At 43.4% G+C, this 21,077-nt stretch overlaps 1 protein-coding gene across 1 annotated transcript; it reads right to left on the bottom strand.

Annotated features, from left to right (window-relative positions):
* Nucleotides 1-1,029: 1,029 nt before the first annotated feature.
* On the bottom strand, nt 1,030-20,816 carry LOC142251052 (olfactomedin-4-like). Its single transcript, XM_075323551.1, has 5 exons — nt 20,667-20,816; nt 16,089-16,238; nt 11,331-11,543; nt 8,260-8,422; nt 1,030-3,701 (listed from the first exon to the last, which is right to left on the bottom strand). The coding sequence occupies exons 1-5, from the start codon at nt 20,721-20,723 to the stop codon at nt 2,878-2,880; spliced, it is 1,407 nt and encodes a 468-aa protein (XP_075179666.1). The 5' UTR covers nt 20,724-20,816; the 3' UTR covers nt 1,030-2,877.
* Between the last annotated feature and the right edge of the window lie 261 nt (nt 20,817-21,077).

The raw sequence follows: 21,077 nt of genomic DNA on the forward strand, positions 1-21,077 counted from the left end.
ATATATATATATATATATATATATATATATATATATATATATATATATGCTCTATATGTGATTACTTACTTCCTCTATTTTTGGATTTGTATATACCAAGTGTAATTCCAGACTACGGTACTCACTATTGTCTGTCTTTCTATGTTCATTTTTTTAATATATCCTAATAAAATGTATACATTTTATAGACATTTCTGTAAACCTTTTTCCTCCCTTTTACATATTTTTATGTGTGGATATATGCTTCAATAAAGATGAAGGCTGCACATCTACTAATTTGATAATAGTATAATGCTATAAACATGCTGAAAAATGCAATTTGCTAACTGGAAAGTGAAAACATGAATAATGATATGCATACCTGCCTAGAATATTTGGAAAAAAGAGATATTTAGCAATCGCATTGATCAATGTAACCGAGCCCCAATGCCGCGCCAAGGCAGCCTTTATCTTTACTGATTATGTATTTTTTGGCTTGCACTCTGTATATATATATACACATTGGTGCTCACTTCAGTTATCCTTTTTGGATATATGCTTCATCACCATATTGGGAATTATGTATTTTAATCCCATGGTTAATACTTCTTATATTTCTGTCTAAATGAAACCCTTGTATTTATTAACTATATTAACTGTTGCCATATATAAAACTCAGTTTTTCCATGTCAAAGATGTCGATATTTTTCATAGAAGAATCAAATATATTGGTTATCATTGTTATGAACCAGTTTTTTCTTTCTTTTTAAAACATATTCAATCATTAAAATATGTGTGTATTTGGATGTCCCTTCCATAAAACTATGGGATCAATATATTCAATACATTAATTTATGCTCCTGAGTCAAAGCATAAGGCTCAGTACAATGTAGGTGTATAGACGGCAACCTTACAAAATGATATACAACATATACAGCAGAGAAATAGAAAACTAAGATATGCTAAATGAATGGATAATAGCACTCTACATTTGTTGCTTACAATTTTACTTTATTAATATGGTAGATTAACCAAATCTATAGAAAGAAATGAGAATATAAAGCCTTTTATTGGCACAAATTTTGATAAGCATAAAGATCCTGATGCCAGATAGTTTAAACATGAGTACATTTTAATTTTGATTATTATTATTTGTTATTTATGTGTACTACTACTATTTATTTATTTACTTAGTTGCTTATTTGTTTTTATCCTAGGTTTTGCCTGTTAATGGCCACAGTGTGAATGTGCACCTACACATTGCATTTATACTAACAAGTGTTCCAGACCATTTTTTTCAGGTTTACTTTGAAAAAGGGGATTACATACAAAATAAAAAGCTAAATTATAATGAGAAAACTGGCAATTACAGACTGGTACAGAGGGGGCAGGACCCAGTCCATGCGGACTGACGGTCTACGGAATAATGGGGAGGAGGCAGTAGGTTGGGAGGTTACGGAATCTCCGATGGTGGAGAGGTGGCAACGGGGTCATTGCAGGATGTAACTTTCTTGAAGAGATGGGATTTCACTTTCTGTTTGAAAGTTCGGAATGTGGTGAATAATGGGACGTGTTGGAGCACAGAATTCCAGGAGATGGGAGATACTCAGGAAAAGTCTTGGAGGTGATTGGGTGAGGAACATACGAATGTGGAGGAGAGAAAGAGGTCTTGGGAGGACCGAAGAAGCATGACTATAGGATCAGACTACACAGGATTTATTTGTTGTCTGTTACCATGGAGAAAAATATTTAGTATTGTATCTTGTTTCCAATTTCCAGAAATTTAGTTGACATACAGTACAGACCAAAAGTTTGGACACACCTTCTCATCTCTAGAACAACTATTCTGAGGAGACTTTGTGCAGCAGGCCTTCATGGTAAAATAGCTGCTAGGAAACCACTGCTAATGACAGGCAACAAGCAGAAGAGACTTGTTTGGGTTAAAGAACACAAGGAATGGACATTAGACCAGTAGAAATCTGTGCTTTGGTCTGATGAGTCAAAATTTGAGATCTTTGGATCCAACCACTGTGTCTTTGTAGAAAAGGTGAACGGATGGACTCTACATGCTTGGTTCCCACCGTGAAACATGGAGGAGGAGGTGTGACGGTGTGGAGGTGCTTTGCTGGTGACACTATTGGGGATTTATTCAAAATTGAAGGCATACTAAACCAGCATGGCTACCACAGCATCTTGCAGCGGCATGCTATTCCATCCAGTTTGCGTTTAGTTGGACCATCATTTATTTTTCAACAGGACAATGACCCCAAACACACCTCCAGGCTGTGTAAGGGCTATTTGACTAAGAAGGAGAGTGATGGGATGCGACGCCAGATGACCTGGCCTCCACAGTCACTAGACCTGAACCCAATCGAGATGGTTTGGGGTGAGCTGGACTGCAGAGTGAAGGCAATAGGGCCAACAAGTGCTTAGCATCTCTGGGAACTTCTTCAAGACTGTTGGAAGACCATTTACGGTGACTACCTCTTGAAGCTCATCAAGAGAATGCCAAGAGTGTGCAAAGCAGTAATCAATGCAAAAGGTGGCTACTTTGAAGAACCTAGAATATAAGACATATTTTCAGTTGTTTCACACTTTTTTAAGTATTTCATTCCACATGTTTTCATTCATAGTTTTGATGTCTTCAATGTGAATCTACAATTTTCATAGTCATCAAAATAAAGAAAACTCTTTGAATGAGAAGGTGTGTCCAAACTTTTGGTCTGTACTGTACGTTGGTATGGCAGGATTGACCATGATCCTACCTTTCACTGCAGGGTGGCTTTATAGGTTGCCATGTGTTAACCAAATAACATCATCATTGTCAAAAGGGGAAAAAAATATAAAATACCTAAATGGTTGGGAAGGAATATATTTTGGAGTTGTGGACTCATGTGGTTATGTTTTAGATTTATTTTCTTGAAGTGGCTGAAAAATAAGGTCGTAGGTGACTAAGTAGCCATCATTGTACATGTAGAGCTTTTGATCGTTAGGGTTGTAAGACAGACTCTGCACAGTCTCCTTTGGTTTCTCTAGGGGAATACTCAACCAGCCTTCCTTCTCAGTTTTGGTATCATAGATATAAAATATGTCTTCCTTTTTTGTGTTGATGGCTCTAGTAACATACAAGACACCACGCGCCATGAATGCATTGCTGGCTGATGGTTTGTGCTGAGCGGTGGCCCAGGTCTGTATTACTTCAAGAGATATGGGGTCAAGTTTACTGATCACAATATTTCCAACATTTAATTCTGTCGAATAGATAGCCCAAAGTCCTTCTTGATCACTGGCCATGTCAATGTCCTGGTAAGGTGAAGACGAATAGCTGAAACGGTTGTTGAACGCAGCATTCGGGAGGTTGACAATGAGTTCCACTCTGTTGGTGTCTGGATTGTATTTGCATATGTTTCCATTGGTGTAGCAATTATAGTACATGCTTCCATTATACATAATCATTCCACCACCTTGTCCATAATCTCCATAATTAAAGACCCTGTCAATGGTCTGGTTATAGATCTGTAGATCATCATATGTGTCGTACATGCGAAACATATTCATTAGCCTTCCATCTGTATTGAGAGGAGCCACCCAGAGAGCGTTCTGATCAGCTCCCACTAGCGAATCTCTTCCCCATCCTCCATATCTGTAGCCGAATCCCAGATAGTTCAATTGTACTACAACTGGTTTACTGATGCTCAGAATGTATCCATGATGATAGGCACCTGCACAATAAAAAGTCAAATGTCATTGAAAAGATAGAAGAGACTCAACGGGAGTTATATTAATCAACTAATCACTTTTGTTTTGGAGGATCCATTGTAGATTCCATAATATTTCTTGACATATTTAGTTTACATGTTGGGTACCATTGGTATCTGTCATGCGATGGATCAGTGTCCCCAACAATTTTATTTTTCTGTTCCTATAACAAAGTTGAGCAAGGTAATTGAAGAGCATAAATGGGAATGAAACCAACTCAAGGAATTAGAAAGTTCTCTTGGATAAGAACTCTTCTTGGCCAAGAAACAGCATTGGCTCCTCCATCAAGTTATGTAAAGAATGTGTAACCTGATTCATTCTGCCCAAACCATGGGTTGGATGAATCGGAGCCTGGTCGCCCAATTGTAACCAGGTATTTCCAGGGACTAGTCTCTTCTCTGCTTATGATTAGAGATTAGCGCGAACTTGAGGTTCAATTTTCGAACCGAAGACCAACTTAAAAAAAATCAAGGTTCGCGTTCGGGGATCGGATGCTTTACGTATGAACTTCACTAACGCGAACAACGCTGTCCTCAGGTACGTTCGGTGCTCAGCCCTGTGTGAGCCGCTTTCAGTGTTTGAATGGCTCGCACTGGGGATAATATCGCCATGATTACATGTAGTGTGCAACCAAAAAACTGTTTGAAAAAATGCACCCACCCTCCCCCGGACGTGATCTGCTTATGGTTGGCTGTTTGTGAGTGGAGACTCCAACTGCCAATCAGTTACTTACTCCAGGGTTCAGGTCAAGTTCCAGTCAGTGGAGGCTCGGCTCCTTGGCTACCGGTGAACTGAGCCTCTATGGAACTGCTCATCTCTACTTATGATCCCCGAGCAGATCTGTAATGTAGGGGCGGACATATCATTGGTGCAACCTGTGCAACCGCACAAGGGCCCAACGTAGATATAATTGTGTATTATGACTGCAAAGGGCCCAATTACTGTTGTTGCACAGAGGTCCTCTTCTGTCTCTGTTCGCCAGTGCTGTAAGGTAAATTTTTTCTGAAATGCCACGGTTGGGGATCAACAGAGACTCAACCCTGAGGCAGAGAAGAGACTCCACCCTGGCCGACTATTCACAGCACCGATCAAAGGGATAGACAGGTCTGTTACTATGGGACAGACCTGTCAATCACTTAGACCTCTACTGTATATATTTTTTGAGCGTTTCATAGAAAAATATATCGGGCTACAATTGTGCCACCAAGCTCTGATTTATACCGTCCATGATTTTGTATAGCATAAATCAGATCACAGGTTCTTCAGGGCCTATTTTCCCATTGCAAAAACAAATCGATTATACAATGGAAACCAATGCATGCGACAAACACTATTAGCTTATTATAAAGTCTGGTAAGCCTTGCCGTCATCTTCAAGGAAAAAGTTGGGCTGCATACAGTGATATTTTTCTCTCAAGTTTGGTGAAGTCTGAAACAGAGGCTCCGGACCAAATTTCCAACGAAGGGATTTCTCAATATAAAGTACCTAGAATCATGTCAACCTTAGGGAAAGTCCCATCTGTATTGCACAAGTTTCATCATTAAACTTTAAAGGGTGACACTGGCTTTAAAGAGTCAAACTTTCCATAAATCAACATTCAAGACTCCTACTCCACACTGATGAGGGGCAATACCCCAAAACAGCTGTCTGTGGATGGATACCTGGCCTTGGTATTTCCCTTGTCATATCTTTAAGCTCATCAGAAATTGGCTATTGTCTAAAAGGGCCACTTAATATGGTGGTTGTGGTGGTCTCCTAACAAAAAGAGCCACTCCTTGGCTAGGTCCTTCCCGAAGGGATATCTGGCTATTTTCCATGTTGAGACTCCTAACAGAGGCTCCACGGACCTTTTTGATTTGCATATATCAGTATTATTAGCAGTGATACATTTTTTTTGTACTATATCTTTCTATGGAAAAATGCATATTTTTTTTCCAGTTATCAGTCATCTCTCATTTTCCCATCTGCAGCGCTGATTATTCACTTTCAGTTCACTTATAAAGTTCCTCTTTATAAAGGTAGAAATCAGTGGGATTATCTGCTCACTGAGAGATCAGGTTACAGCTGCCACCATAGAAGTCTATAAAAAGGGGAAAGAAGGAAGAAGAGAGAGCAGCTGGAGAGAGAAAGTGAGATGAATAGTTACACACTGACACTGCTGTAAGTAAACTGTCTCATTCCATTGCTAGATTCACAGCCACACTGCTTAGTCTTCCTGTTGTCACGCGTCCTCTGTACAGAGCATCTTGCACATTGGGAGATGCTCTGCTGCGCTTTCCTGGACTACTGAGCCGGCACTGACATGATTCCTCTGCACAGAGCATCTTGCATATTAGGAGATGCTCTGCTACACTTTCCTGTACTAGCGAGCTGGCAGTGACACGCTTCCTCTGTACAGAGCAACTTGCACACTAGGAGATGCTCTGCTACGCTTTCCTGGACTACTGAGCTGGCAGTGACACAATTCCTCTGTACAGAGCATCTTGCACACTAGGAGATGCTCTGCTATGCTTTCCTGGACTACTGAGCTGGCAGTGACACAATTCCTCTGTACAGAGCATCTTGCACACTAGGAGATGCTCTGCTATGCTTTCCTGGACTACTGAGCTGGCAGTGTCACGATTCCTCTGTGCAGAGCATCTTGCACACTAGGAGATGCTCTGCTACGCTTTCCTGGACTACTGAGCTGGCAGTGACACAATTCCTCTGTGCAGAGCATCTTGCTCACTAGGAGATGTTCTGCTACGCTTTCCTGGACTATTGAGATGGCAGTGTCACGATTCCTCTGTACAGAAAATCTTGCACATTAGGAGATGCTCTGCTACGCTTTCCTGGACTAGTGAGCTTTCAGTGTCACGATTCCTCTGTACAGAGCATCTTGCACACTAGGAAATGGTCTGCTGCGCTTTCCTGGACTACTGTGCTGGCAGTGACACTATTCTTCTGTGCATAGCATCTTGCACATTAGGAGATGCTTTGCTAGCTTTCCTGGACTAGTGAGCTGGCAGTATCACGATTCCTCTGTACAGAGCATCTTGCACACTAGGAGATGCTCTGCTGCGCTTTCATGGACTACTGAGCTGGCAGTGACACTATTCTTCTGTGCATAGCATCTTGCACATTAGGAGATGCTCTGCTATGTTTTCCTGACGTACTAAGCTATCAGGTTGACTGACAGCACAGGATTTCATACTGAGCTGGGAGGTGCTGATTACTCACGTTTTCCATCTTCATGGTAATTGCTCTGCTTCTTTACTGAGCATGCTCCCTCAGAACCTTGCCAGTCGTACATTCTGGTTCAGTTGTGCTGTTGGCCTCTGTTTCTGCTAGTGTTCTGATCTTTGTTTTTTGACCCTGGACCGTTGTTTGACTCCTCTCATCCAGCTACCTGTTCCTGTTGTGACCTCCTGGCTTTTGACCTCGGACTGTTACCTGACTACGTCTCAGTTTTTCTGCCTGAATCTATTACGTGCCCTCCTAGAATTCTGCCCTCAGATTGTGACCTGACTGTGCTTCCGTCTGTACTATCCATAAGTAGTGACTTGCGTTACACCTGTATTATGTTCATGCTACCACTGTTTCGTAGTGTGTAATACACAGTGGTAGAAGAGCAGGAGCTGCTCTCTTCTCTATGTCTGCTGTATATGGGAGATATCATAGCAACTAGTCTATGCCCCTTGTAGAGCTGATTTTAGGAAAAAAAATAAAAATAAAAATTACAAATATAGCTCACAGAATGAAGAAATGATGAAAAATTCAGGATATACACTATATGGAGAAAGTTACTGGGACTCCTTTTATCATAGAATTTAGATTTTTCATTCAGGAATAAAATCTAGCCCCTCACCATGTCGTTGGCCTTGACATTGCCGCGAAAATGGCTTATTCTGAAGAGCTCACATATACGAGTGTGGTCCTGTAATAGGAGCCACTATGGGTTTCCATTGCCGAACAGCTGAAGCAGCCGTACATCACCAAGCACAATGACGAGAGTCAGATGGAGTTGTGTAAAGCCGCCACCACCACTGGACTCTGGAGGAGACGAGTCCATAAAGACATGGTTGGGGGAGTTGACCGGCTGCACAGAGCCATGAACTTAGCCCCATCCAACACTTTTGGGAAGAACTAGACCGTAGATTGTGAGCTCGGCCTCTCCCCAACATCAGTGTCTTACTTCACAAATGGATGAATTGCCAAAAATTCCCACAGACTCCTCCAAAACCTTGTAGAAAGCCTTCCTCAAAGAGCGTAACCTGTTTTTGCTTATTAATGGCTATAGCCGGCTGTACTGAATTCAGCTATTTGGCCTTATCTATTGACTGGACAGTGATATTTCGGCAGTATATGGTAAAATATACTACATCAGAGTATTATTTTGGCACTACACAGTACATGATAAGGGAGACAAGACATTATTACAATGCCCCGAAAATCGTACTTCATAAATGTGAAGAGGCTGGTCCTCACGATAGTTTTCAGTTAGTCATAAAATATCAATATGCAACCACTGCTTTTACATACCATTTTCTATATGTGGACCTGGAGGGTAAACCATGGGTTGTGTCTTGTGGTTTTCATAGTCTTCAAGTCGTTTCCTCAGGGCTGCAATTTCTCTTCGGATTACCAAAACATTGTTCTTATCATAGACCTCCAGCTGACGCACCATGATGGAAATGTTGCGGATCTTTAGTACAGACAAAATAGTTGATGGGTGTAAAGCAATAGTTGACATAAAAAATGGGGGGAACCCACATTATTTTTTTTCATTTAATTATTTATTTGGTTAATAGCTGTAAAATCTATCTATCCATCCATCTATCTCTCTATCCATCTCTCTATTTATCTCTCTATCTATCCATCTATCCATCTATCTATCCATCTATCTATCCGTCTATCTATCCGTCTATCTATCTGTCTGTCTGTCTGTCTGTCTATCCATCTATCTATCTATCTATCTATCTATCCATCTCTCTACCTATCTATCTATCTATCATCTATCTACCTACCTATCTATCTATCTATCTATCTATCTATCCCTCTATCCATCTATCTATGCATCTATCTATCCCTCTATCTATCCATCTCTCTATCCATTTATCTATCCCTCTCTCTATCCATCTATCTATCCATCTATCTATCCCTCTATCTATCTATCATCTATCTATCTATCTATCTATCTATCCCTCTATCTATCTATCTATCCCTCTATCTATCCCTCTATCTATCTATCTATCTATCTATCTATCCCTCTATCTATCCCTCTATCTATCTATCTATCTATCTATGCCTCTATCTATCCTCTATCTATCTATCTATCTATCCCTCTATCTATCTATCTATCTATCTATCTATCTATCTATCTATCTATCTATCTATCTATCTATCTATCTATCTATCCTTCCATCTATCTATCCCTCCATCTATCTATCCCTCCATCTATCTATCTATCTATCTATCTATCCCTCTATCTATCTATCTATCTATCTATCTATCTATCTATCTATCCTTCCATCTATCTATCCCTCCATCTATCTATCTTTCTATCTCTCTATCTATCTAGTGATGGGCGAATAGTGAAATATTTGGGTTCGGATTATACATCTGGAATAGAATCTAATGAAAGTCAATAGGAAACTCGAATAACCCTCCCAGGATGTCTGGCGGGGCAGTAAAAATGCTTAAATGGATGGAAAAGTGCTGAAATTGAATGGGAACAGTATGGGGAAGATGCCTGAATGAATTTCTGAAACACAGGTCACTTCTGGGATCAATGTTGTCAGAGTATTACACCACTTTGACGAGCAGTGCCCTGCCTACTTGTGATAACCAGCACAGGTAAAGTAGACAGCTGTGGGCTGCAGCCACCAGCTGTGTGCTTTACCTTAGCTGGTTATCAAAAGTAAAGGCTCCCCACAACATTTTTTTTAATTATTATAAATACATAAAAAATGTTGTGGGTTTCTGCTGTCACAGGTGTGTCACGCTTGACAGACAGTCCTGAGGTGTAGAGCTGTAGAAGGTCACAGTGGCTGCTCAAACTGCTCCCTGACATTCTCTGCTTGGGGTTAATCCCTTTCCATTTAGAACCCTGCGGAGTTCCTCACCTATCAGCTGTTAATCATCAGTATTTCCCTTTGTGTGCTTAAATACCCTCAGTCCCCCTGGACCTGTGCTGGTGATAGTTTTATCTTATACAAGCTCTGGATGCAAGCAGTCGGCTACCACTCATCTGAAGAAACATTGTTTTTCTTTCCTGTACTTCTCCCTGAGTCATCTGGAGATAAGTTGTTGATGGGCTTTCCCCCTGTGTGTTCTCCCTGTGTCTACATTAGTGCTTAGTGGGGTTGACTAAGCCCTCATCCCACCCATTCCCTACCTAGGGTCCAGCTCTAGTGTCAGCCTAGGGTCAGGTATTCTGCTCAGTGCATAGGTGTGGAACCTATCCAGGGTGGTGAGGGAAGCCAGGGGCCAGCGGTAGGCTTGGTCAGGGGTCACCATCTCCCCCTTCCCTAAACACAGGGTTTCCTTTCCCTTCCCTTTCGCCATTCGCTTGGTACTTCCCTGTAGCTTTTGTGACACCTGCCCAGTTTTGATAACCAGCGCAGATAAAGCAGACAGCTGAGGACAGGTATTCTCATGCTGGGAAGGTCCATGGTTATTGGGCCTTCCCCAGTCTAAAAATAGCAGCCCGCAGCCGGCCCTTAATTGGCATATCCATTAGATGCGCCAATTGTGGCACTTTACCTGGCTCATCCCGATTGACCTAGTGCAGTAGCAAATCAGGCTAACATATGGGGTTCATGTCAGCTGTGATTTGTCAAAAAATCATAGCTGCATTCAAGCCCTTGGTTGGTAATGCAGAGGTATCTATGCGATCCCCATTACCAACCCTGTAAGTCTCACAAATAGACGGGGGACTGCACGTAATTTTTTATTTTCTCACTGCGCCTCCCAGTCACAGTAATGCCAGTAGTAAAGATGGCTATGGCATGACTGTGATTGGCAGGCAATCCCAGCATGTTACATGGCGGAAAATCATCCTGCGATCATGTGGGGAGGGGACTGGAAACTAATGAGGGGAATACCAATATATTCAACAATTAACAAATATCCTGACTACCTTAATATTGTTACGAGTAACGAATAAGGGCTAGGACACACGGTGAGTAAAACGGAACGAATGGAATGCAATAAAAAAATCACAATCCACTTGGACCAATGTTACTCTATGGGCCTGTTCCCTTGAGCGATTTTTTTCTCAGCCCTAATCGGACCAAGAAAATAGTCACAGCATGCTGCGGGTTTAAACCGATCCGTATTCACTCGCACCCATACAAGTCTATGCGTGCGAGTGAAACATCGCATTGCACTTGGATGACACTGGAGTGCAATGCAATATACGCATCAGGTGATAATGGAGGAGATAGGAAGATTAATCCCTCCCTCTCCTCCGCAGCTGTGATCCGATCGCAGGATCGTCTCACAGTATAAGGACACTCGGCTTACAATCGCAGCAGAGCCTGATGCTGAGTATATTCGCTAAGCACTACTATCTATCCATCTATCTATCTATTTAACTAGCTTTTTCTTACCTCCATGTGCAGAGCTTCCACCAGCACATCAGTGTCATTCATTGAATTTTTCACTTGCAATATCAGAGCCTCCATTTCTCTAATCTCCAAATTCACCAACTCAAAGTCCAACTTAGTGTACGAGAGACCTCCCATCTCCATCACCTCCACACGTCGTGTCAGGTTGAGCAGTTGCCCGGTGAAACTATCCAGCGTAGTCTCATAGTGGTGGATCTATGAGATTATCGTAAATTTGGTTAGTTTTAGCCAAATGTAGACTAAACATTTGAAACACGGGACGAACAATTATAGGTGAAAGGTTGCAAAAATAGCAGATCAGAAAAAAATATATATGTTTTAACAAATAGTAATTATATACAGTGCTCCTACAAGTTACAATAAAAAAGAGAGGTACATATTGTACAAAAAAAATGTAGTACAGAGCATGTAGTACACTTACATAGCAGTATAGTAGATGTATCACAGATAGAGGTTTAGCACATGTGGTATTGGTGGGGAGAAGAACAGCACATGTGGTACAGGTTGAGAGCATAACAGTACATGTAGTACAGGTAGGGAGCAGTACAGTACATGTAATACAGGTGGGGAGCAGTACAGTACATGTAATACAGGTGGGGAGCAGTACAGTACATGTAATACAGGTGGGGAGCAGTACACTACATGCAGTACAGGTGGGGAGCAGTACAGTACATGTAGTACAGGTGGGGAGCAGTACAGTACATGTAATACAGGTGGGGAGCAGTACAGTACATGTAATACAGGTGGGGAGCAGTACACTACATGTGGTACAGGTGGGGAGCAGTACAGTAAATGTAGTACAGGTGGGGAGTACATAGTACAGAACATGCAGTACAGGTGGGGAGCAGTACAGTACATGTAGTACAGGTGGGGAGCAGTACAGTACATGTAGTACAGGTGGGGAGCAGTACAGTACATGTAGTACAGGTGGGGAGCAGTACAGTACATGTAATACAGGTGGGGAGCAGTACAGTACATGTAATACAGGTGGGGAGCAGTACAGTACATGCAGTACAGGTGGGGAGCAGTACAGTACATGTAATACAGGTGGGTAGCAGCACACTACATGCAGTACAGGTGGGGAGCAGTACAGTAAATGTAGTACAGGTGGGGAGCAGTACACTACATGTAGTACAGGTAGGGAGCAGTACAGTACATGTAATACAAGTGGGGAGCAGTACAGTACATGTAGTACAGGTGGGGAGCAGTACACTACATGTGGTACAGGTGGGGAGCAGTACAGTAAATGTAGTACAGGTGGGGAGCAGTACAGTACATGTAGTACAGGTGGGGAGCAGTACAGTACATGTAATACAGGTTGGGAGCAGTACAGTACATGTAATACAGGTGGGGAGCAGTACAGTACATGTAGTACAGGTGGGGAGCAGTACAGTACATGTAATACAGGTGGGGAGCAGTACAGTACATGTAATACAGGTGGGGAGCAGTACAGTACATGTAGTACAGGTGGGGAGCAGTACAGTACATGTAGTACAGGTGGGGAGCAGTACAGTACATGTAGTACAGGTGGGGAGCAGTACAGTACATGTAGTACAGGTGGGGAGCAGTACAGTACATGTAGTACAGGTGGGGAGCAGTACACTACATGTGGTACAGGTGGGGAGCAGTACAGTAAATGTAGTACAGGTGGGGAGTACGTAGTACAGAACATGCAGTACAGGTGGGGAGCAGTACAGCACATGTAGTACAAGTAGGGAGCACAACAGCACATGTAGTAGAGGTGGGGAGCAGTACAGTACATGTAGTACAGGTGGGGAGCAGTACAGTACATGTAGTACAGGTGGGGAGCAGTACAGTACATGTAGTACAGGTGGGGAGCAGTACAGTATATATCGTACAGGTGGGGAGCAGTACAGTACATGTAATACAGGTGGGGAGCAGTACAGTACCTGTAATACAGGTGGGGAGCAGTACAGTACATGTAGTACAGGTGGGGAGCAGTACAGTACATGTAATACAGGTGGGGAGCAGTACAGTACATGTAGTACAGGTGGGGAGCAGTACACTACATGCAGTACAGGTAGGGAGCAGTACAGTACATGTAGTACAGGTGGGGAGCAGTACAGTACATGTAATACAGGTGGGGAGCAGTACAGTACATGTATTACAGGTGGGGAGCAGTACAGTACATGTAGTACAGGTGGGGAGCAGTACAGTACATGTAATACAGGTGGGGAGCAGTACAGTACATGTAGTACAGGTGGGGAGCAGTACAGTACATGTAGTACAGGTGGGGAGCAGTACAGTACATGTAATACAGGTGGGGAGCAGTACAGTACATGTAATACAGGTGGGGAGCAGTACAGTACATGCAGTACAGGTGGGGAGCAGTACAGTACATGTAGTACAGGTGGGGAGCAGTACAGTACATGTAGTACAGGTGGGGAGCAGTACAGTACATGTAATACAGGTGGGGAGCAGTACACTACATGTGGTACAGGTGGGGAGCAGTACAGTACATGCAGTACAGGTGGGGAGCAGTACAGTACATGTAGTACAGGTGGGGAGCAGTACAGTACATGTAATACAGGTGGGGAGCAGTACAGTACATGTAATACAGGTGGGGAGCAGTACAGTACATGTAATACAGGTGGGGAGCAGTACAGTACATGTAGTACAGGTGGGGAGCAGTACAGTACATGTAGTACAGGTAGGGAGCAGTACAGTACATGTAATACAGGTGGGGAGCAGTACAGTACATGCAGTACAGGTGGGGAGCAGTACAGTACATGTAATACAGGTGGGGAGCAGTACAGTACATGTAATACAGGTGGGGAGCAGTACAGTACATGTAATACAGGTGGGGAGCAGTACAGTACATGCAGTACAGGTGGGGAGCAGTACAGTACATGTAGTACAGGTGGGGAGCAGTACAGTACATGTAGTACAGGTGGGGAGCAGTACAGTACATGTAATACAGGTGGGGAGCAGTACAGTACATGTAATACAGGTGGGGAGCAGTACAGTACATGTAATACAGGTGGGGAGCAGTACAGTACATGTAGTACAGGTGGGGAGCAGTACAGTACATGTAGTACAGGTGGGGAGCAGTACAGTACATGTAATACAGGTGGGGAGCAGTACAGTACATGCAGTACAGGTGGGGAGCAGTACAGTACATGTAGTACAGGTGGGGAGCAGTACAGTACATGTAGTACAGGTGGGGAGCAGTACAGTACATGTAATACAGGTGGGGAGCAGTACAGTACATGTAGTACAGGTGGGGAGCAGTACAGTACATGTAGTACAGGTGGGGAGCAGTACAGTACATGTAGTACAGGTGGGGAGCAGTACAGTACATGTAGTACAGGTGGGGAGCAGTACAGTACATGTAATACAGGTGGGGAGCAGTACAGTACATGTAGTACAGGTGGGGAGCAGTACAGTACATGTAGTACAGGTGGGGAGCAGCATAGTACATGTAGTACAGGTGGGGAGCAGTACAGTACATGTAGTACAGGTGGGGAGCAGTACACTACATGTAGTACAGGTGGGGAGCAGTACAGTACATGTAGTACAGGTGGGGAGCAGTACAGTACATGTAGTACAGGTGGGGAGCAGTACAGTACATGTAGTACAGGTGGGGAGCAGTACAGTACATGTAGTACAGGTGGGGAGCAGTACAGTACATGTAGTACAGGTGGGGAGCAGTACAGTACATGTAGTACAGGTGGGGAGCAGTACAGTACATGTAGTACAGGTGGGGAGCAGTACAGTACATGTAGTACAGGTGAGGAGCAGTACAGTACATGTAGTACAGGTGAGGAGCAGTACAGTACATGTAGTACAGGTGGGGAGCAGTACAGTACATGTAGTACAGGTGGGGAGCAGTACAGTACATGTAGTACAGGTGAGGAGCAGTACAGTACATGTAGTACAGGTGAGGAGCAGTACAGTACATGTAGTACAGGTGGGGAGCAGTACAGTACATGTAGTACAGGTGGGGAGCAGTACAGTACATGTAGTACAGGTGGGGAGCAGTACAGTACCTGTAGTACAGACAGAAAGCAGTACAGTACAAGTAGTACAGGTAAAATGCATTTCAATACATGTAGTACTAGAAAAAAACAAAGTACATGTAAAGTATAGTAAAGTAAGAGTAGCGCAGGCTTAGTACATGTAAAGTATAGTAAAGTAAGAGTAGCGCAGGCTTAGTACATGTAAAGTATAGTAAAGTAAGAGTAGCGCAGGCTTAGTACATGTAAAGTATAGTAAAGTAAGAGTAGCGCAGGCTTAGTACATGTAAAGTATAGTAAAGTAAGAGTAGCGCAGGCTTAGTACATGTAGTACTGAGTAGATATAGTTATAGTAACGCTCAGGACATATCTTGTTGTATTGTACCACAGATGAAGACTTTTCTCCCTTAGATCTTTATCTATAGGCTCTGACAGAAGGCAGGAAGGCACGCCGGCCCTACCAGCTCCTCACCATCAGTCTATAGGGAATCCAGTGACTGGACCCTCCTCTCCCCCAACATCATCCATTGGGTTGTGGAGTTGGGAGGTCGGTTTTAGGGCCTTAAAGAAAGGGAATCCCAAAAGTATTTGAAGTTTTAATTTCATATGTAGACAGAATTCAAAGTCAATAAACAATAACCTGGATGTTTCTGGATAAAATCAAACACCTATGCGCCTCCTATGCGGAGTATCAACAGACACTATTGTCTCAAACCAGATATGATGGGCATCACGCTATTATGGGTCATTACAAATTATTTACCTTCATGATTTGCTCTTCAACAGTGACAGTCAAGTTTTGGTTGGATATCTCCAACATCTCGAAACGATCTGCAGGGAAGGTAGAATCTGAGAGGAGAACAGAGCAATGACAGACGCCCAGCTCATCCTGAGACCCCGTCGTGTCGTGAATCTGTTGAGACAGGACAAGAATACTTTAAGAAGAAACATCTGTGTTGTTGCGGGCGGGGGACAGATCACAACCGGGGGGCCGCTCGAGGCACTCGGATCCGGGCAGTGGCTGTGGCTCGAGTGGCAGCTGGATCCGGGGCTCGCGCAGCCGTCCGTCGCCCGCGAGTGAAAAGGGGATATTTACAGGGGAGATTGTCTGTGACGCCACCCGTGGGTAGCGGTGATGGGATGGTGGCACCGCCGCTGCCTGTTGATGGGGCGCCTGGGGCTGATGGAGCAGGGGGCAGCAAGATGGGATCCCCTCCACGGGTAGGGGAGTGTAGTCCCGGGGCCCAGGGTAATGTGAGAGGTTGCAGGGAGCAGTCTTTAGGAGGCAGGAAATAGGAACTTACAGTTGGTATTTGTGGTGCTGGATGAGGCTGTGCTGATGTGAAGGGTTAGTAAACACACAGTCTGTTTTGTCAACCAACTTGCCAAATGGCCGGTCACCTTTGGCGGGTGTCTTCGGGTCCCACACCCAGATGTACAGAAAGGGCCCTTCCTTCCACTCTCTCTGTCTGTCTCCCTCGTGTCTGGACGAGTCTGCTCGAACGGCCTCCGGACCGAGTCCCCACTCTCGGCACCGGCGGGCTACAACCCTGTCCAGCTGTTCTGGTCGCCTCAGGATCCCCACAACCGGATCTCCATCACCTGTGGCCCTCACTGCCACCTAGTCCGTTAGTCCAGGACTCCAACCCTGACTACCACCTTCTCCAGGGAGCTCCAAGCTTCCCCTGTCAGCGCTTCACTGACTACAGCACAAACTGGAACTTAACTCCTCTCTCCACTTCCTTAGCGCCTCTCGGCCCCTCCCTTTTTCCTGGGGAGGGGGCGAGTAGGGCCTGATTAGCTGGTGTACATCTGTGTGGGGATAGTGTAGCTGCCAAGGAGAATTAACTCTTTCTGTGACTATCTGGTTTTGCCAGGGCATCACATGTGTCAGGTAATACAACATTCATATTATAAAATAAAGATAAAATAAACAACTAAGAATCTATAAAGGACATAGCAACAAGACAAAGTCACAAGCACAAGAGCTACTGAATAAGGAGGGGACAGGTTGTGGTGGCATCAATGACCCATAACCAATAACCTGGAGAATTGGGTGGCACTAAAAGTCCTAACGAGACCTGATATTTTGAAAGCTATGGGATTTTCCATTGGGACCAAGCCCTCCAAGAGCTCCTTCAAAAGGATCTCACCCAGCCAGCAAACTCCCTAGCCTGTAATTTTGAGATGCAATAAATCTGAAACAGTTCTGTCTATAGATGTTTGTTTCTGGTTTGGCTAATATACATAAGTGTCTCCAGCTGCTATAAGGGCAGATAATTTACAAAAATAGTCCAAGAATTCACCTTTCTTCTAATGGCCTTCAGCTTGATCTCGAGCCATGGCAACTTGATTGACGAACACTGTAGGAAGATTAATCTTGTTCAAGCCTAGATAGGACAACTAGGGTCTTCTCTGACATATTTCTGATACTATCAAGCTATTGGGTTGCTGGTCTTCCTCTTTGCCTTGATTCCTTCTATTTTTCAGACCATGATGTCCTTCTCCAGTGATTGCTCTCTTCGTATGATTTAATTACCCCATGCCCAATTCAAAGGGATGGGTGAAAAGTTAGCCCTCAAAATCTATAATTTCTGAATTCACCCTAGGAGGTTGGACACTGGTTTACAAGGTAACTACCCATGGATGGTTCCACAGAGAGAGTTTTTTCTGCTTCTGGAGGAAAGATAGTTTGCATACTTTTCCAAAGTAACTTTGTTTGTAAGACTGCGAACACTATACAGTGAGGAAAATAAGTATTTGATACATTACTGATTTTGCAAGTTTTCCCACCTGTCACTGGACAACATTGAGTTTCAGCTTCCTCCAAAGATTTTCTATTGGGTTCAGATTTAGAGACTTGCCAGCCCACTCCAGGACCTTAAAATTCTTCTTATGGAGCCACTCCTTAGTTGCCCTGGCTGTATACTTTGGGTCATTGTCATACTGGAAGACCCATCATGACCCATCTTAAATGCTCTTACTGAGGGAAGTAGGTTGTTGGCGAAAATCTCGAGATACATGATGCCATCCATTCTCCCTTCAATATGGCACAGTTGTACTGTCCCCTTTGCAGAAAAGCATCCTCAAAATATGTTTCCACCCCCATGCTTCACAGTTTGGAGGGTGTTTTTGAGTTTGTACTCATCCTTGTTTTTCCTCCAAACACGGCGAGTGGAGTTGATATCAAAAAGTTCTATTTTGGTCTCATTTGACCAAATGACCTTCTCTCATGCCTCCTCTGGATCATCCAGATGGTCATTATTGAACTTCAAAGTGGCCTGGACATGTGCTGGTGTGAGCAGGGGGACCTTGTGTGCCCTGAAGGATTTTAATCCATGACGGCATAGTGTCTTACTAACAGTAATCTTTTTGACTGTAGTCCCAGCTCTCTTCAGGTCATAGACCAGGTCCTCCCATGTAGTTCTGAGCTGATTCCTGGCCTTTCTCAGAATCATCCTTACCCCACAATGCGAGATCTTGCATGGAGCCCCAGACCGAGTAAGATTTACAGTCATCTTGTGTTTCTTCCACTTCCTAATAATTGCGCCAACAGTTGTTGCTCACCAAGCTACTTGCCTATTGTCCTGTAGCCCATCTCAGCCTTGTGTAGGCCCACAATTTTGTCCCTGGTGTCCTTAGACAGCACTTTGGTCTTAGCCATGGTGGAGAGAATGGAGTGTGGTTGATTGAGTGTATGGACAAGGGTCTGGTTATAATTTAAAACAGGGACAATTAATACAGGTAATGAGTCCAGAGTGCAGAGAATTTCTTAAAGAAAAAATAGCAGGTTTGTGAGAGCCAAAAGTCTTGCTGGTTGGTTGGTGATCAAATACTTATTTCATGCAATAAAATTCAAATTAGTTATCGTATATACTCGAGTATATGCCGAGGCCCCTATTTTACAAAAAAAACTGGGAAAACCGTATTGATTCAAGTATAAGCCTAGGGTGGGAAATGCAGCAGCTACTGGAAAAATTTCAAAAATAAAAATAGATCCCAGTAAAATGTAATGTGCCTCATCCTTGTCCCCCCATGTAGCAATGTGCCCATCCTTGTTCTCTTTCCTTGGGCCCTCCAGTAATGTGTCCGTCATTCAATAATGTGCCCTCTAGTAATGTGCCCATCCTTGTCCCCCCTTGTAGTAATGTGCCCATCCTTGTGCCCCTTACTTGGGCCCTCTAATAATGTGCCCATATTTTAGTAATGTGCCCTCTAGTAATGTGGCCATTGTTTAGTAATGTGCCCTCTAGTAATGTGCTCATCCTTTAGTAATGTCCTCATTCCAGTCCCCTTTTTGTCTCCTATTATGCCGTTATTTACACACAATAAAAATTATTCTCACCTGAACTCCGTTCCCGCAGTGTCCCCAGCTGCTTATTCAAGACCGCAGGCCCATAAACCCCTCAGTGATCTCGTTCAATGCACGGAGCCACTGCTGCAGGCTGTCATCATGGCTTTACTGCAGTTGAAAGCTTTCCAGCCGCAAAGTGCTGACAGCAGCGGCGGCTCCGTGCACCAGACGTGATCATGAAGGGGTCCTTCTTGTCGACCACAGGCACATAGACCCCTCCATGATCGTGTTCAATACACAGGGCCGCTGCTGCTGTCAGCACTTTACTGCAGTCGAATGCTTTGCGGCACGGCCGCCATAAAGCATTTGACTGCAGTAAAGCCATGATAGCAGATAGCAGCACTGTGCATCGGATGCGATCACAGAGGGGTCTATGGGCCTCTGGTCTGCTAGAAGTAGCTGAGGACACTGCGAGAACGGAGGATAGGTGAGAATAACTTGTTGTTTGAGCTTCACTCGAGTATGAGCCAAGAGGGGTGTTTTCAGCAGAACAAAATGGGCTGAAAAACTCGGCTTATGCTCGAGTATATACGGTATTTAAAAATCATACAATGTGATTTTCTTGATTTTTTTTATTCTGTCTGTCACAGTTGAAGTTACCTACGATAAAAATTACAGACCTCTCCATTCTTTGTAGGTGAGAAAACTTGTAAAAGTACCAGAGTAGCAAATACCTATTTTCCCCACTGTATGTAGGTAAAACATATATTGCTAACTATATAGAGGCTGTAAATATGTGAACCCCTGAGGAGGATGAAACATATCAGACACAGCAACACTTAATAGTTTGTGGATAGAGGAGACTATTTTAAAGAAATCCGCCTATTTACCACTAGTGAATTGAAAAATAAATGAGATTTCATATCCTCATATGGTCAATAAAAAAATAAACTTCTTTTTAAGTATTTTTTTTCATTATATGAAAGAGTGAAGAGAAATTTAACACATGATATATAGAAAGATATTGAAATTTCCAATAGAACTTACCAAGCTGGAGGCCTGAGCCTGGCAGATGCCAAGGAGCAAAAGTAAGAAGGTGGACATGTCCTTCTGGTCTTCGATCCCACCAGTGTGTGTTCTCCCACGGTATACAGTATACACCTTAATGTATTTATTCCCTCCCACTGGTTATCGCCCCATCTCACGTGTAAGAAAATGACTAATGCTGAGATTGTTTGGATGGTAAAATGGAAATGAAACATTACATATTCCGTGGGTGATGAATATCTGCTCCACGACAAGCACAAACATGATTTAGTTGTTTGGCTGGTATCAGGAAGGGTTTACAGTTAAAAAACAGTCATATAGAATTTTTAGTTTTAATATTTAAGCCCCTAAAGACATTTCTTTAAGACCTTTTTTATGGGAGGGTGGGTTGAGTTATATATATATTTTTTT

Source organism: Anomaloglossus baeobatrachus, chromosome 9, assembly GCF_048569485.1.
Source record: "Anomaloglossus baeobatrachus isolate aAnoBae1 chromosome 9, aAnoBae1.hap1, whole genome shotgun sequence".
NCBI lineage: Eukaryota > Metazoa > Chordata > Amphibia > Anura > Aromobatidae > Anomaloglossus > Anomaloglossus baeobatrachus.